This window comes from Triticum aestivum, chromosome 5A (genome assembly GCF_018294505.1).
Source record: "Triticum aestivum cultivar Chinese Spring chromosome 5A, IWGSC CS RefSeq v2.1, whole genome shotgun sequence".
Lineage (NCBI taxonomy): Eukaryota > Viridiplantae > Streptophyta > Magnoliopsida > Poales > Poaceae > Triticum > Triticum aestivum.
The window spans coordinates 613299174-613317277 of record NC_057806.1 but is presented as its reverse complement, the minus strand read 5'-3'; the positions used below and the strand labels follow the sequence as shown (position 1 = coordinate 613317277).

At 49.7% G+C, this 18104-nt stretch overlaps 1 protein-coding gene across 1 annotated transcript; it reads right to left on the bottom strand.

Annotated features, from left to right (window-relative positions):
• Positions 1–3562: 3562 nt before the first annotated feature.
• Positions 3563–16664, bottom strand: LOC100192129 (nuclear pore complex protein NUP1). Its single transcript, XM_044527381.1, has 17 exons — positions 16254–16664; positions 15560–15606; positions 15370–15479; positions 14836–15004; positions 13954–14238; positions 13680–13766; positions 12579–13283; positions 11991–12484; positions 9177–11165; positions 8988–9054; positions 6102–6786; positions 5444–5587; positions 5177–5329; positions 4943–5058; positions 4559–4726; positions 4235–4465; positions 3563–4125 (listed from the first exon to the last, which is right to left on the bottom strand). The coding sequence occupies exons 1-17, from the start codon at positions 16576–16578 to the stop codon at positions 3994–3996; spliced, it is 5907 nt and encodes a 1968-aa protein (XP_044383316.1). The 5' UTR covers positions 16579–16664; the 3' UTR covers positions 3563–3993.
• Positions 16665–18104: the final 1440 nt, after the last annotated feature.

The following is an 18104-nucleotide window of genomic DNA, read 5'->3' as shown; positions in this document are numbered from 1 at the left end:
TGGTCTATGTATTCACACATATATTATGATTTCCGGATAACACAATTATAGCATGAACAATAGAAAATTATCATGAACAAAGAAATATAATAATAACCATTTTATTATTGCCTCTAGGGCATATTTCCAACAGTTCAGGCGGTCCACCACCCACCTGGCCCACATTCAGTCAGGCTAGCCCAACTCTCCTCACTTATATATAGCTTTTGGGGAATGAGCTAGAGATGCTCTCTAGCGGGGATCCCTTATCCTATAGTTCTATATTGTATCCCCTATCCTCTAAAAAGCTATATTTTAGGGGATTGAACTTTTCTTCATCTAGAAAATCCCCTAAACTTATTCCCCAGACCAATTCAACTCCACATGGGAGCCTCTCTTCATCTTCTTCTTACTTCTTCCGTCTTTCTTCTTCTTCCTTTCATGTGGACAACGATGACTTCTCACCACTAGACGATGTCCATGAGCTATCTAGGGCTTGGATATATGATCCGCAAAAGTAGTTTGATAAAGGATCATCGAGCATGATTGTACGCATGTGAAGGAGTCTACAAAGTAGGTGCAATTCGTCTTCCATGGGCCACGGTTTCAACATTTCTTCTTCAGAATGAGTTCTTCTCATCTTCCTTCTCCTAGTGGCACGATGGCGTGGTTCCGAAACGCAAGGAATCATTGGAATCGATGTTGGCGGCCATGTTTCTCAGTACAAAAAAATCTATGTCATGTTTCTCCTTTGTAGGAGTCTGTCTGCTTGGGTCGCTGCTCTACTCATGGCCAGTGAGGACAGGGAGGAGCCATCGAGCCAGGGATGCTAGGGACAAGCTCCACAATGGTTGGAGACAAAGAGGAAGACAAAATGATGAAAAAAGAAGTTTGCCGGAATCTCACCGGAGACGGTGAGGAGGCGGGGATGTGGAGCAAATATAGGCTAGGGGGAGATTTTAGTGGGGGTTATATTGGAGGCACTAAACTTTTTTAGGGATTTGTTGGACGGTGTTTAATCCCCTAAACCAGATATTTTCCCCAAAAAAAATACCTTTTGAGGGATCCGCTAGAGATGATCTTAGATTCCTACTTGAGGTTGGGGCTCTTCAAAAGTTTCACAAATTTGCCACATTCATATGACTCTACCTATAAAGCTTATGTGCTAGGGTTTTGAAAGTTAAATATTATCCTAATGGGCGGTTGGAGGATATTGTTTTTGCAGGTAACGCGTCCTCTACTTGGCAGGCCATAACATATGGCTTGGAGCTCCTCAAGAGAGGGCTCGTATGGCGGATCGGTGACGGTCAAAATGTTCGTATCTGGCGCGACCCTTGGCTCGAACGACCGGCGTCATACCGGCCCATATCACAGGCTGAAAGGTGCCGGTTACGCCGGGTGGCAGAACTACTTGATGATCATGGTGCATGGAAAATAGAGTTACTTCAAGAACACTTCTTGCCACTTGATGTTGATGAAATACTAAAGTTGCGTCCCTCGCCAAGGATGCATGATGTCTTGGCTTGGGGTCCATACCCAAAAGGCATCTTTTCTGCCAAGTCGGCTTACAAGATTGGTCTTGAGGATAAATTTCACACGTCTTCATGAGCCGCAAGCAGGCCACCGGATGGCAATTGTGCCGTCTGGAAGGCAATGTGGAGGTGCCCTGCTGCACCTAAGGTATGCGTCTTCGGTTGGCGGATTGCAACCAACTCATTGGCTACGATGGAGAATAAGCATAAGAGAACCTTGGAAAAATCTTATGTGTGTGGCCTATGTGGCGTTGAGCAGGAGGACACCTTCCATACTATTTGCAGGTGCCCCATGGCGTGTGCACTATAGGAGGCCATGAGGGAGTCATGGCTACTCCCGGACCTGGCGACGGTCGTGAACACCGGCAAGGAATGGCTACTTCACCTCCTGGATAACTGCACCGAGTTGCAGCGGCTGGTCATCCTCATGACCTTTTGGCGTGTGTGGCATTGTAGGAACGAGGTCACACATTACAAGCCGGCACCAGCTATCGAGTGTCCGTGGAGATTCTTGTGTAGCTACATCGAGTCCCTACCGTGCATCAAGCAGCATCCATAAGGAGATTTGGTGAAAGGCAAGATGGTTCAGAGTGTAGCGCATATGGTCAAGCAAACAGTAGCATCACCGAGAGGTATAGTAGCTAACACAACTTGGGAGAAACCTCCGGCGGGATGGACGAAGCTCAACGTGGATGGATCATACATCCATGGCGAGAATACAGGGGGTGCCGGCATGGTACTAAGGGACGACACCGGGGCCATCATCCTTTCTTCGTGTTGCTTTCTTCGATCATGTCGCTCTTCGATGGAGGCGGAAATGGCAGCGTGTCTTGAGGGCACGTCCCTGGCACTGCAGCGAACGGAGAAGTCATTAATCATTGAGTTAGATTGCAAGCAGGGAGTGTGCGCCCTGATGGATAGCAGCGTCAACAGATGTTCACTGGCGAGCTAGGTGAAGGAGACGAAGAGGGCCCTGCATGGGATCCGGAGGCATAGTTTTGGCCATGTCTCATGGCGGCCGGCGCCCCAGCCAAAGCTGACCTCGCGGCGGCCGAGCCGCGTTCGGCAACGCTTTGGGGTCGGCCGGCGGCGGGTATTGCCCCTCTCCCTTCCGTGCATCCCTTCCGAGTCCCCGGGTTGGTTTGGATCTTGCCGGATCCACCTCCGGTGTGTTCTGGTGGAGCAGATCGGTGTCCGGGGGAAACCTTGGCAGCCTTAGGCTGACTGGCAGCGGCGACGCCGATTTTTGGCGCCGCTTTCCTCCTTGGGGGCGTTGCTGAGGGCACCATCTCTCCTCTCCAACCCATGTCCGGGTGAAAGCCCAAGATCCGATGCGGATCGGGCGTCGGCGGCGCCTTAGGCACCGTAACCTTCCTGGAGGCGACGCCAAGGACATTGGGATCGGATGGAAGGGTCTGCAGGTGAGGGGTGGGGGTGTGCTGCCTCCCTTCGGTGGAGCGGTGTTTCATTCTACATATTCTTGGCGGCGGCTCTTGGCGGCATGGAGCAGCGGAGGCTGGGCGTCAGATGTGTGGTGACGGACACGCGCAGGAGGTCGACGCTGTCTGGCGTCGTGGTGGCGTCGGCGGCAGCGAGACCAGGCAAGGCTGTTACAACAGTACAACTCTGAAGATGGATATGTGGTAGGTGGTTGTGGCGGCCTCATACCCGGCGGGCGGCCTGGTTGAGGAGCACGCCGGACTGGTGGGTGCCCATACCCGGCAGGCGTCCAGGTTGGGACCTCAGGTCTTAGATGTTAGGTTTGGCTGCGAGGTCTGTTTGGTATTAGGCCCAGACCATCAGCGCCCCTTCATCAGTTAGATAGGAGTAGCGACAGAGGTTGCGAAGATGGTGGCTTTGGTCTTACTGTTGTACGACTTTGTAAGGTTTTGTGCTAATAATTAATAAAGTGGCCGTATGCATCGACCAGATGCAGAGGCCGGAGGTATTCCTCCTTTTCGAAAAAAAAAAAAAAAAATAGTTTTGGCCATGTCTGGAGATCAGCCAACAGTGCCACCCATTGTCTAGCTCATAGGGTACGCACCACCCAGCGTACTAGGCTCCGGGCCCAAGGATCTTTCTCTTATTTGTGAAAACGAGTGTAACACCTTTTCTTAACTAATACAATCTCGTTTCATCCGCAAAAAAGAAAAAAAAACTAATCCAACTTGTGCAGGTTTCACTTCTAACCGTACTGTATACAGGGAGGGGAAAAGCCTTTTGTAGTTTATATGCTCAGTATAATACACAATTGAACCAATCCAGTAGCGAGCAGAAAATCACCGGGGCTGTCTGCCTGCCTGCCTGCCTCTACTACACCCACGTTGTCCCGAGTCCCGACCCTCTGCTACTCGCCAGGAGCTGCTGCCACTTCAACCCTATGAAAACTCAATCACCTCACCATGTCTCTACAACAAAGCGTCTTCGACGGGCAGAACGAAATTAGCGTCGCCATGACTACCACCTAGCTCCTCCTCCTCCATCAAGCCATCCTCAGCGCCTCCCTGAAGCCGATGCTGAAGCTGCTCTCCAGCCCGGCCCCGGCCTTCTTCGCCAGCCCCAGCGCCGGCTTCTGCATCATCGCCACGAACTCGTTGTAGTCTATGCGCCCGTCCTGCCAAAGCAACCAACACACGAGATCATCAGCGTTTTGGTGTTTCAGTTCAGTCAGAGCACCCCGAAGAGAAGAGAAGAAAAAAGAAGGGAGGGAAGGTGTGACTGACGTTGTCCTGGTCGACTTCTCTGATCATGTTGTCGAGGCTGAGGTCGTCGGAGCCGAGGCCGAACTCCTCGCACGCGAGCTGCAGCTCGTCGGGGGTGATGTAGCCGCTGCCGTCCTTGTCGAAGTACTGGAACGCCGCGAACAGGTGGTCCTCCCGCTCCACCTTGTTCAGGTGCAGCGTCGCCGCGATGAACTCACCGTAGTCGATCGTCCCGCTCTTGTCCACGTCCGCCTGCATTCACCCCATTTCATTCTTCGTGTCAATGCCAACACACTTCTTTCACTGGATTCATCACACTCTTGTGAATTTGAGTGACAAACTTACGGCCTGCATGAGCGCGTAGATCTCCGACTCCTGGAGGTTGGCGCCCACCTTCTTGAGCCCCACCTTGAGCTCCTCGTACGTGATCTGCCCGCTGTTGTCCGAGTCGATCATCTTGAACATCTCCTTGAGGCCGGCGATCTCGTCCTCGGACAAGTTCTCCGCAATCACCTGGACAGACACACACATACACACGCGTCAGGACAAGTCGATTTGGATGGTTTTGCATTCTTGGTCTCTTCCATGATAACATCCACCAAGCTCCAAATGGCAGGTGGTGCCGGCCACTTGGCTTGGTGGACGAGCACAAAGGCAAGATGACAATTCAGAGCGACAAGGCATGCGAAAGAAACAATCATTTCAAGCCGGGAAGTGAATGCTTCTTACCCTGAGAGCCATCTTTTTCAGCTTGTTCATGGCCGAGAACTGCTTCATACGGGATAGAACAGCAGAGTCCAGAGGCTTGTCAGGAGCCAGACCGCCAACCTGAACCCATGGATGCCCTGAGACAATGCGAAAATAGAAATCTTCAGACTTCAGCAACACAATTCACTAAAGAGTAAAGACCATTGAGAGAACTAGAATTTATTTAGTCATGTGATGAGAAATTTAATGACTCACGTAGAACTTCATGGGCAGTCAGTCTCTTCTTGGGGTCCCTGAGGAGCATTCTCCTCACGAGATCCTTGGCGCCTTCGGAGATGCTGGGCCATGGATCTGACTCGAAGTCGAGTTTCCCGTGTAGAACCTCTTCGAATATGCCCTGCTCGTTCTCTGATCGATGAAAAGAAACAAGGCTGTAATTAGATCAAAATGCCAAAAAATTGTAAAGTAATTGCGCATTGTGTCGAAGAAGTAAAGAAGTCAGAAAGTGAACACAATTCATACCTGCCCAAAATGGCGGCACGCCACACAACAGAATGTAGATGATCACACCGGCGCTCCAGACGTCTGCCTCGGGGCCATATTTCTTCTTCAGGACTTCCGGCGCGACATAGTAGGGGCTTCCGACAACGTCGGTGAATATTTGACCTGGGATAATTAAGATCCACATTAGCAGAGATTACAGTGGAGAATGTCTCAAATCTGATGAAAATTCAAAAAAAGATTCAGGCTGCAGTCTGATAAAGATGTGTGGCCAAGATGTTTATGGTTGCAGTTGAATGGCATAATTTCTCAGGAAAAAACATGTTGCTGAAAGCACAATGCATTGCAAAAATTCAGTATGCTGTCATGCTTTATGAAGCCCACAACATGGTCACATCAATCAGTCTGGATGGGATGTGAGCGTGTGACCAAATTATGGATCAAATCAAGGAACAGAAATACAGAACCATGGTAGCAAAATGACAAATCATACATATTTTCTTGCCCATCTAGATGCAGTGCAATGTATGATAAGTATTGTTTTCATGTTTATTTTTCTGAAAAATAAATACGAACATAGGCAAGTGTTTCCTTTTCTGAAAAAAAAAATGGAGATGAACTCTAGCTATGATTAGTAACAGAATGGTGGTTGCACCCACCAGATTGACCAAAAACTCACCAGGCCGGAAGAAGACGGAGAGACCAAAGTCGATGGTCTTGAGCGCGGCCTCCTCCGTCTGGTCGACGAAGAGGAAGTTCTCGGGCTTGAGGTCCCGGTGCATGACGCCCATGGAGTGGCACACCTCGACGACGCCGACGATGACCCTGGCGAGCTCGGCGGCCTTCCGCTCGGTGTAGTGTCCCTTCTGCACGATCCTGTCGAAGAGCTCGCCGCCGGCGCAGAGCTCCATGACGAGGTGCACGGCGACGGCGTCCTCGTAGGCGCCCCGGATGGAGATGACGTTGGGGTGGCCGGCCAGGTGGTACATTATCTGGATCTCCCGACGCACGTCCTCCACGTCGTCGTCGGTGACGAGCTTGCGCTTGAGGATGGACTTGCAGGCGTACTCCTTGCCGGAGCTCCGCTCGACGCAGAGGTAGGTGGTGCCGAACTGGCCCTGCCCGAGCCGCCGCCCCAGGCTGTACTTCTCCTTGACGCTCTCCGTCTTGCGCTTGAGCACGGAGCCGACGAGCAGGCCGGCGCTGGACACGCGCTTGACCGGGGGTACCTTGGGCCGGTGGTGCGGCGGCTTGGCCTCGCCGCCGGAGCCGGAGCCGGAGCTGCTGGACGAGTCCGTGGACGCCTTGGACTCCTGCTCCTTGGCGGGGGCGGGCTTGGGATGCACCGGCGGCTTGGCCTTGGGCTTGGGTTGCGCCGCCTCATCGGGCTTGGCGTTGGCGGCGCCGGAGGCGATCTTGACGGGCTCGGGCGCCTTGCTCACGATGTGGCCGGCCAGCGGCGCGTCCGGCGGCGGGGCCCGGTCCGCGACGCCTCCATTGGCGTTGGCGTTGGCGGCGGGCAGGGCTTCGCCGTCGGGGCGCCTGGTCCAGAGCACGGTGGAGACGGAGTGGAAGAAGCCGTTCTTGCCGATGCTGGGGCCGACGCAGGTGTTGCCCATCGTCGCCGCTGCCGATGGATGGATGGATGGAACGGCCGGACCAAGACGAAGACGGAATCGGCGAATCTTTATCGACCGGCGGGCGGGGGGGACAGGACAAGAGGCTGCGGCAGCTACCCCACCACCACTCCTACTCCTGGTCCTGGGATCCAAGGAAGGAAGGAGCAGCAAGCACGGGACGGGAGACTCGTGGTGCTCTGCGCCGCGCCGGGGTCGATCAGATCGCGGCCCGGAGGGATGTCGGCCACCCACCGAGGAAAGGAAAAGAAAGGATTTTTACCTCCCAACCGGGAAGAGATGGGCTGAACTGAAGGAAAGTGCTAGCAGAACCGATGAACCAACAAAGTCAACGCTTTCCATCCGGCAGGAGCTGGAGCTGCAGCGTGGAATGCCATGATCTGACGCTTCTTGGACGGGGGCTACGTATGCATCAAGAGGAAGAGGCAGAATTGTTGAATGAGCACATTGAATTGAAGGTGGTTGGTGGGCCTTGGAAAGAAGCAGTCAAAGGCGAATGCTTATGCAAGAAACCAAATTGCGCAAGCAAAGATGGTCAGGGACTGGTTCTAGGACCAAGAAACCGCACGCACGCCAATCAGCAAACAAAACAAAAAGTGTGGACGAAGAGATCGGACGGGCCCTCGGCGATGATGATATACTGCTGTGAAGAGAGGAAGGGGACAAGGGAGACGAGGGAGGCCGGCCCCGCGAGGAGAGGAACCCAGCCGTGATATCTAAGACGAAGGAGAAGACTGGACAAAAAGTAATGCTAGCAGCAGCAGTACGTGACGGGAGGTAAGTGTGTGTGAACAAAAAAAAAACAAAGAAATCCAGCCACGGGCAGGGCAGGAGGTGGTTGCGGGCCTGCTAGTTAAGAAGAGGCAATGATTAGCGAGCTGCACCTACTTATCTGCGACCTCGACATGGCACCGCACAGCACGGGGGAAGGGAGAGGGGGAGAAGTGGGATGCGAGAAGAAGGTCGCATAGATATATATTCATATCTGCCGTGCCCTTTCGCTCTTCCCGGGCGGAGTGCCTAAACCGCAACGCGAGCTCGGAGAAAGAAAAGAAAGCGCGTTCGCCCGCGACCAGGTCGTGCCGCGCTCGCCGCTTGGCGCTGTCGACAAAGTCCAAAAGGGCGTCGCCGTCTCTACCACACAGGGAGGGAAGAAGAAGAGCCACTGGCCGTTGGGCCTCCTTTTCCCGGCAGGTGGCCAGGCAACGTCCCTGTAACATCCCCTGTTTCTGACGGGGATCGCGACCGACGTGGCTCGGGCATGCTACGTGACTGTAATAATTCAACGTATGGATGCCGATTGCTGCCTTTTTCCCGGAGAACGGGTCAAGCAGATGGGAGAAAACCGGTCGCTTTCTCCGTGGGGATGGATAACACAGAATGGCGATCAAACGGAACAGCTCATAAGGACGGACGGGCACAGTAAACAAACACGGCACATTGCCGCGTTGACAGATGAAGGGAAGCATCCAGGAAGCACGCATGCTCTAGTGCTTCCAAAACAAGCCTGCTGGGTGCTGAGACAAGAATAATAAATAGTACAACGCCAGTGCATTTCCTCTCTACCAGACAAATATATCGGACGCAAATAAGAAAAAAAAGGAAATGAACCAGACCAGACGGCAGGGAAAAGGAGACAAAATTACACTCTAAACTAGAGTTCTAAGCCAGTTGGGTGTGGAAACAAAAAAAGGAATAATACACCAGTCAGTACACTTTCTCTGCGAGACAACTATATCGGACCCGACGCAAATAAGAAACTCAGACAAAATTACACCTTCAGATACACACTCTTGTTTGTTCCATTTTACACCCCAAGAGCACAAGCATACTACTACAACATGTGCCAACCCACCAGGGCTTTCACCCTTTCGACTGACCCACCAAGCAAGCAAGAAAATATAATTGAGTGGCTACTCTACACTGACCTTGACTTGATATTCGCATGACAGCCTCCAGATAGATATATGTCCTGTCGGTGGGACAGCTTCGATGCTGGAACATGTGTATGGCCATACGAAATCATTGCCTCCGGAGTTCCCATCCACATGACCTTCCCGGACATTGCACCATCGAAAATAGCCACCATGTAATGCAAAATTGAACGGCGAGGCTACCTTTTCTTCTGTGTCCTCTTGGCCTTGATGATCCGCCTGTTGGACTTGTCGCCACCCATGCTGCCCAACGAGAAGTTCCCGCCCTGAAACTCTAAGCTACCACCAGTTGGGAATGCCGGGTTCTGCTGCACTGAGCCTTGTTGACCGCCAAACTGGAAAGCTCCGGCAGGCTGGGCAGCCGGAGCACCAAATACTGGAGTGGCCGGTGAACTAGCTGGCTGCCCAAATATAGGAGCGGCGGGTGAACTAGCTGGCTGCCCAAATAGCGAAGAACCAAACACTGGTGCAGACACTTGCGGGGGTGCTGCTTGGTTGGTGTCATCAGCCATGCTGTCTTCCATACTCATCTGGTCATTTCCAGGAGATCCCATTCCGAAGCCTGTGTTGGCATTTGTCATCCCAAATGCAGGCTGTGGTGTAGACAAATTCATGCTTGCGCTCGCCGAGGTAAACGAATAAACTGGAGGAGCTTGCGATGAGAAAGCTGGAGCTGACTGTGCTCCAAATGAAAAAGCACCCCCTGAAGATGCTGATTGTCCAAATGTAAACATGCTGGGAGAGGACGAAGCTGAACCAAAAGGGTTGCTGAGAGCAGCGGACGATGAAGCCGTGGAGCTACTGCTGAACATACTTGTACTAGCCGCTGCCAAGGACGAGGCAGTGGAAGAGCTAGGTGATGAAAATGCAAACCCACTTCCAGATCCAGAGAAGGCGGCAGCTCCAGATCCAAACGGTGAATTACCAAACACAGGCCCGGTAGAGGAAGTTGTCACGCCAAAAGACACAGTTCCAGGTCCAGATGAGGAAGGTGTCCCTCCAAAAGTCATAGTCCCAGATCCAGATGAGGAAGGCGTCGCTCCAAAAGATACAGTCCCAGGTCCAGATGACGAAACCCCTGCTCCAAACGAGAAGACACCAGTGCCAGATGAGGAAGCTCCTCCAATAGAAACACTCCCTGGACCTCCTGATGAGGCAGCCCCCGCTCCAAAAGACACGGTACCAGGACCAGATGAAGATGCCCCTGCTCCAAACAACAAGGTCCCAGGGGGAGAAGCTCCCGCTCCAAAAGAGACAGTGCCAGGTCCCGATGACGAAGCTGCCGCCACTCCACTAGCCACAATCGGGAACGAGGAGCTAAACTGTGTGGCTGAACTCTGAGGCGGCTGTGACATTGTGCCCTGTGGCTGTGGCGGCTTGCTACCAAAGATCGTGCTAGCAGGAGATGGTTGAGAGGTACTGCCACCAACAGTTGTGCTCAGACCAGTAGATTGAGATGGAGAACTGAACCCAAATATGCTGTTTCCTGAGCTCGAGAATGCAAACGCTGCCGTTGAAGCGGACTGGACACCAGATGTAGTAGATGGTGTAGAATTAGCTGGTGCAGTTCCAACACTAAAGGATGCAACAGGAGAAGACGAAAATGTTGCAGTGCTCGAGAAAGAAGAGGATGTGACTGGAGAACTCGAAAAGGTTGTGATATTTGATGAGAAAATGGACGAGGTATTCAGATTGGATGGTGCATTGCTGGCTGATTCTGGGGCTTTAGACTTGGATTCAGTTGTAGTACCCACGGTACCAAAGAGTGAAGTGCTAGCTGGCTTTGTCTCTGTGGATGTCGTCTCTGGTTTTGGTGTTGCTACTGTTGGACTGCTGGAGCCAAAATTGATAGTTGAAAATGCAGGAACTGAAGATGAAACAGGTGGACTGCTGCTGGATACAGAGAAGCCGGCAATGGTAGTTAATGGAGTGGTGCTGACAGCAGGTTTATCAGTGGGCGTGGTATTTGACAACTTCGGTGGTGATGTGTGCGACAAGCCATTGCTCAGGCCCGGTGAAGTAGATGCAGCAGAAGCAAAATGGAGAGGTGGAGTCAATGTTGGTGCAGCCGTAGGCAACTCCTTGTCAGATGACTTATGGATATCTCCAGCTCCTTCCCTTCCATTGCCCTTCTCCAAATTAGGTGTGTCCAATGATGCGGGCTTCGTGGCACTGGAAACACACAAGTAGCAGAATACGTTAGCAGATACTCCAAATAGTAGAATGCAACTGCCTATGAAAAATAAATGCCTAACAAATCCAAAACAAAATTTGAGTTATAAACAAAAGAAACAAGAATTTCTGATGGGTTGTCCTCCAATTTTTCAATCCATAGTGATTGAACATAACTAAGATGCCCTTATCTTTCAAACTATACCCTTTGCTATATGTTTCACAGTTGTAACTACAATGCTCACTCGTCTTACTATATGTTATTGGCCTCGGAAAACTCTGTTCCCAGAGAGTAGGGCAGTGATGAGATACTGATACATGAGATGTATACATGGACGACACTTAAAAACAATATTTTCCCATTGAGGGAATCAATATTGTAGTCAATATTTGCGCTTTACCCCTATTTAACTGATTTGGAAATTGCTGATTGGTAGTACTGTGACATTAGGTGTGTGTAGTCTCGTTCTTCTTAGAATTACTGCATCCTTGGTCTGCGCACATGGTAGGCTGAAGACTGATATAGAACAACACAAGCACTTTCACTACAATTCAAAAGTATACAACATGTCCGAACTTGGTGCACACCCTTCGACCCTTGCCATTAATTATCTTAATATTATTGCGACAAAATACGATATGAAAGAAGCTCCTCAAGTGAATAATTAATATGCATCTCTTGTCCTAACAGATTTCTTTCTAGCCTACCTTTATGATATCCCTTCCAGGTAATACCAAAATCTTTCAAAAGATGGGTATGCAACCAAATAATTAAACATGGGTGCTTAAGGAAAAATGAGGAAAAAAGAGTTCCAAGAGAATCACCTCTCCCCAAGTCTTCCTTTGGTTTTTACACCAGCGGCTGTTGATGTTTCCAAATCTGATGTACTGGATGGCTTGGAACCAAACATAAAAGGTGAAGCACTGGTCTGTTTATCGTCTTTATTTGAAGCAAGTGGAACTGCTGAAACAGTACCCTCAGCACGGTCTGCAGGAGATACATGCTGAAACGTAAAACCAGTGTTGTTATTTGAGGAAACATTGGGGGTGCCCTTCTTTTCAGTATCACTGGATGAAAACAAGCCGGGTGTAGAGACATCTTTTGATGTGGATGTTCTAGGCTGTTCAGTAACTGAAGAATTGATAACATTCTGCTCCGATGAGGTTGATTCAACTTTCTGCTCAAATTTAACATGTTGAACTTTCCGCTCCTTCATCTTTGAATCAAACTTCTGCTCTGTTGCCTTCACATCTGTCTCAAATTTTGAATTCTTTGATGGGACAGGGGCTTCCAGATCATCGTCAAACTCAGTTAAATCCTGAAACGTACAAAACAAAAAAATGGTAAATATAACTTTCAGATCATAAGTGCTTATATGACTAATTTACACTGCATTAATATTTCTACCATACCTCAAAAACAGCCATTTTGAAACCTGGTTTCCTTGATGTAGTAGCAGAAACTGAATTCCCCGAAATGGCAGGCTTATTAAGAATAGCAACATGATCAGACTTCATGTCTCTGTTGCCTAAATCCTGATGAAACGTAATGGAATGAACTTTTGATGATCCATCTTTCATCAGCTTGTCTTTATTCAATGTAGAACCATTCAGATCAGAATCATGGGGAAGATTAACTCCATCCAAATCTTGAAATTGTCGGGAACTACTGGGGTCACTTACACCCTTTGGCCCATTGGACATGGATTGCCTTGGTTTCCCAGCAACAGATTGTTGCCCAGACTGTTTGCCTTTTGGTGATGGAGCTATTATGTTAAGCTGCTCAAATATCTTCTCAGCCATCTTGTTTGGTTGAGTTGGAACAGGAGGAACATCATCATTAGAAGGTTTGCCACCTTCACTATTTCTCGGTCTTTCTACAGTCCGCAGGGATTGGCCGGACTCAAGCAGTAATCTTTTTGAACTAGGAGGTTCCTGATGGGGTGAACTGCCTTCAGCAAAATCTGAACCAATTGTACGGGTAGGAAGAAAATTTCCCCGAGGACTAGCATGAGCATCTTTAAAAGGAGACATCATATTCGACTTCTGACGAATCCTGCGTATGGGGCCAACAGATCCAAGTTCATTGTCAAACTCTGTGCCTCTTCGTTTCAACACCTGTTAGGAAGACAGATGATTTAGAAAAGCTCTGGCAGATATAGTCCAGACAATGCAAAATCTGATGGAGAATGTTCCTCAATCCTCACTAATATTAAATTTATTATTTATATTGAGACTAAAATCTAAATGGGTCGTTGTCACAACGCCACTAGTGTCAATCAAACAGGATGACCTGTTACTTTCTGCCTCATTAATGTTGGGATATCAACAGTTTGTCCATATATATATATAAAGATGTTAAAAGGGTCGATTGGGTATCAACCATAAATACACACCATGTTTCAACTGCTTTTCAACAAACGGCATGTTTTTCAAGCTGAATATATAACATGAACAAGAATATACAGTGCAGTATGTGACTTATTTCAAATTCAGAAATCTTCCACAAATTACCTGCCTGCCGCCAGCAGCCAAACTTGGGGTTCGTGCATGAGATAATGAAAATGGTGAAACATTCATATCATTGGAAGAGCTTGGGCCCTGCTAGGCATAAATAGATATTTAGTAAAAACAACTATCACAGTTTTGCAGTTGAAAATCACTCAACTGAAGAGAGAAAATTCAAGCACCATACAAGGACAAGAGTATGCCACGTGGAGCAAAATATAAATGTAGAACTATGAGATGGAAAGAGAATGATGTGCAGCAGATAGAAGTATAAAGCTACCTTAAAAAATGGAGAGCGGGACATTTTACATATTGCTGACCGCCCACGTAATCCTGAAGCCATATAGCCATTCACAGGAAGTCCAGGGTTTTCATTGCTAACTTGATTCAGCTCCTGAACAAGTGGTGCACCAGAAGTCCTATAATAACCAGTGTTGCTTGATTCCGCTTTGTTACCAAAAAGTACTTGGCTCCTTAGACTACTCTGTTGGAGTTCTCTCGAATAACGGGAGCTCATATATTGTTTGGCAAGGTCCGCAGGGGACTTAACATCCCGGATAGGAACCTGCAAATTGAATATGAATTATAATTAAAACAGGCAACTGAAATCCTAACCAAGCTTAATAGAAGTACAGCTACATTTGCCTGCCTCTTCCTAACTTAAACACTGAATAACTTAGTTGCCAGGTGTATTGTATTAGACGGGCAAAACAAGGAAACCAAAAGGTAAAATCCATGCTACCCTGTTTGAATTGCAGGTAAAATCCATGAACTGTTCAACTGCACAATTGTGCACCTAATATTGTACAGGTGAACCAAAAGAGGTCCTAACAGACACAGAAACTTAGATCAATCTGAACAACTGAATCCACATCATATGTCAAATTGATGTATTACTTCAATGAAAGTTGCTAGATCACAGTGATAATTTTGCTACCATCTTACTTAACATATTCAAGTTTGATCGAGCAAAGTCAAGTGAGCATCATCACTAACCTGACCACAGGAATCACTGAGACAGCATACTAAACAAATACAGTATCTACTAACAACATACACTTCATGGAATTCGTCAAAAATGTTCACATGGTCCTTACCAGCACCTTAATACAAATTTATCCAACAACTAAAAGGAAATTACACAAACAAGGTAACTCCTTACATCAGCGGGCGGAGAATGGTCTATAGCCATCCCATGAGATGTGGAGCCTCCTATTCCATCAATTCTGGTTCTTGTTTCATTCTTATCCTCATGGTGGTCTACTTGTGCAGACAAAGCAGGCTCTACAGTTCTTGCACGCAGCAAGTCTGTGAGACGATCAAACTCAACCCTGAACAGAAGAATCCAATCGTCAAGAACAGGTACAAAAGCAGTGAGGGAAAAGAGATAATGTTGCAGAGGATATCAGGTAGTGACAATGTTCAGTCCAAAATAATGGAACGCGAAACAAAAAATAGAGAAATAACTTGGATTAATATATACTGTGTTCTGAAGCAAGTTGGACATCAAAAGGACATACATCATCCATTAATACTAGGGGATCAGAATTCACCATGGACAGCTAACAATTAACATATTTTGATACTTACCGAGAGAAAAAAAAACTAGTACTCCCTCTGTAAATAAATATAAGAGCGTTTACAGAGGGAGTAGAAAACTGGAAGTTCAAGAAGCACAAAATATGCAGATACTTTCCTGGTGAACGTTTTCCGCATTAACAGATGCTCTACTTCAGACAATGATTTGTCACCGGATGTACCAGCGAGGTCCTTCCCTTTCGCCATTCCACCCACTGGAGATAAACCCTGCGTAAAAATTTGAAACAGCCCTTGGTCAGAACAACAGGGGATGAGCTTAAACAGGTTGCACCATGATTGCTACTTACCGTATGTGTTGCCTCAGGCAAATCTTGATTAGGTTCAGCATCTTGGCCTGCATACATGAAACAGGTATCAGATTTGTAAGTGCAGCTCAATGATATAAGCTAGACAACAGTATGATGCAATTACAACTAGAGCTTCAGTTATCTAGCAAAAAGAACTGAAACATGAAGAACATCTCCTGTGTTGTATTCTAATTTCTACCCAATCAAACATATGGTTCCAATAGACCACACTCCCCTCCAATACAAAAATTGGCACAATTTAAGTGTAGCTTACAAACATCAACGTAACGCACAGGATAATAAAAGTTGTCCAGTATAACTAGTTTCAAGCACAGATCTAAGCCCATGTGTTATTCTTCAGAACGCACAGCCATGCACATGCCACATCCATATCGATACAAACTACAACTTTAAACATAATAAAGCAAAAGCAAGTAAAAAACTTTAGAGGGCTCCAGTTAACACCCTTTTTCCTCGTGAAATTGGCTCTTCGTGCCAGCAATAGCACTGGTCGGGTCAAAATCGCCGAAAACTGGAAGCAGGCGGTCAGCAATCTAAGCTAAACCCTAGCATGCCGGGAAGCAGACCGAAACCCTAGCCCAAGCCCGCAGCCACAACCAATCTCAGGAGCGCGCGCGAGCAAACACGAATCTCGGGAGGGGAAAGCGGGAAGGAGAGGAAGCTGTAGGCTCACCGGGAGGCGGGGAGGCGGGGGGCTGTGCGGCCGCGGCAGGGGCAGGGGCTGGCGCGGGGGGCGCGACGGCGAAGCGCTTGCGGAAGACCGAGGAGAAGAGCCGCGCGGCGCCGCCCGCGATGAGGCGCGAGGCCGGGTCGACGAGCCGGGACACCCAGCCGCCGCCCTCGCCGTCGCCGCCGCGGTAGGCGGCTGCGGCCGCGGCCGCGAGGCGGCGGGAGGCGGCGGCGGCGGGGGGGCGGTCGTAGGGGGTGGCGGCGGAGGCGCGCGGGGGCGGGCGGCGCCGGATCTTCCCGCCGGCGCCGGAGTACGAGCCCTGCTCCATGGGCGGTGCGGCGCGGCGCGGAGGCGGGGCGCGGGGGAGGGAGAGGAGGCAGGAGGAGGAGGCGGGCGTCGTGTGGGGGGGAAGGGAAAAGGGGGGCGCTTCTGCCTAGGGCTCTTGCGCTGCGAGGCCCGCGTAGTTCGCAGGCAGCCTCCTGTTTTTTTCCGGGGTATTTTTCTTTCCTTTTCGTGCGCTAGGGCGCGGGCGGCGCGGGCGTGGGTGGATTACGGGCCCGTTTAACGTTCGGCTCGGGTCGTTAGGAGCCGTTAATCTCGCTCAGGCGTGGCGTCGCGGATGGGCGAGGGGGTGGATTTAAATTTCGAACCGATGGATGGATGGATCGGCGGATTTTGGCTGGGGATACACGCACGCACGCGCAGATTCTATTGTCTCGGGAACGGCGGGGTTGCTCCTTGTCATCGGTGACGCGGCGACGAGCGGAGAGCGGAGAGCGGCAGAGCGCACGTGGGGCGGTCTCGCCGGAAGCTGCTTGCGAAGCGTGCAGTCCAAACGTATGAGAAAGGTGTTTATCTTTACTACCAGACCAAAGCAAAGCAAAGGAGAGTGATCATCGCCGTTGGTGCGTCCAACATCTGCTCTCTATACTACACAATACTCCCTCCGTTTCTAAATATAAGACTTTTTTAGGATTTCACTATACTCCCTCCGTTTCTAAATAATAGACTATATACGGAGCAAAATGAACGAATTTACACTCTAAAGTATGTCTATATACATTTGTATGTAGTTCATAGTGAAATCTCTAAAAGGTCTTATATTTAGGAACGGAGGGAGTACATCGTTTGAAAATATTCTCTCCTCACAATTATCCTCTTACTGAATTACAAATCAGTTTTGCTAAGTCTCGACCGACTAAGACTTGGTTGTGTCTCAGTCGATACTATATTCGTTTGATCTTCCATGAAGATCCGTGCAAAAAATGTCCTTTTCGTTTTCTTTTTCCTTCTTATATATTATGTCACTTTGATTGAGACTTGGTTAAGTCTCGGTCGACTGAGAACTAACCACCACGCTGAACGCCGGCCGAACGCCCGACCGGTCACGCGCCACGCTGGTGTCGTGCGCCCACTCAAGCAGCCCCTCGCGCGAGACACGTGTATTTCGGTGGAGCCGTGAGGACCGCCCCTTCCTGCCTTACCTCTTCCCGTGCACTCCATCTCCTACCTTCAGCCGCGTCCTTCCCGCGCCATGTTTCTTCTCTCCCTTCCCCGCACTGTCGCGAAACCACCACAAGGCACACTTCAGTTGCGCCGCCGTCCCCCCGTTCCATTATTTTTCCTTCTCTGGCAAGGCAGGGAGGGAGGCCCCCGGCCATGGGTGCTGCCTTTTTTTCGCATGAGGATCTGGCGCTGCTCTGGGGGAGACAAAGGGGGGATTGCGGCGCTGCCTGCCAGGAGCTTGCCACCCATGGGCCCGGCACCGCTAGAACCAGAGTCCAGCGATGCTGGAACGAGCAGCCATGGTTGCTATAACCAGCAGTCGCCGAAGGTGGAGACGGGAGAGGCTTC

What these genes read in the sequence shown, in the direction of transcription:
- LOC100192129 (XM_044527381.1), bottom strand. Translation starts at nt 16,578, where the DNA reads ATGGAGCAGGGCTCGTACTCCGGCGCCGGCGGGAAGATCCGGCGCCGC. An exon ending in ACCATTCTCCGCCCGCTGAT is followed by an intron (nt 14,239 to 14,835) that starts GTAAGGAGTTAC and finishes TTCAATTTGCAG; the next exon opens with GTTCCTATCCGGGATGTTAA. An exon ending in AAAGGAAGACTTGGGGAGAG is followed by an intron (nt 11,166 to 11,990) that starts GTGATTCTCTTG and finishes GTGTGTTTCCAG; the next exon opens with TGCCACGAAGCCCGCATCAT.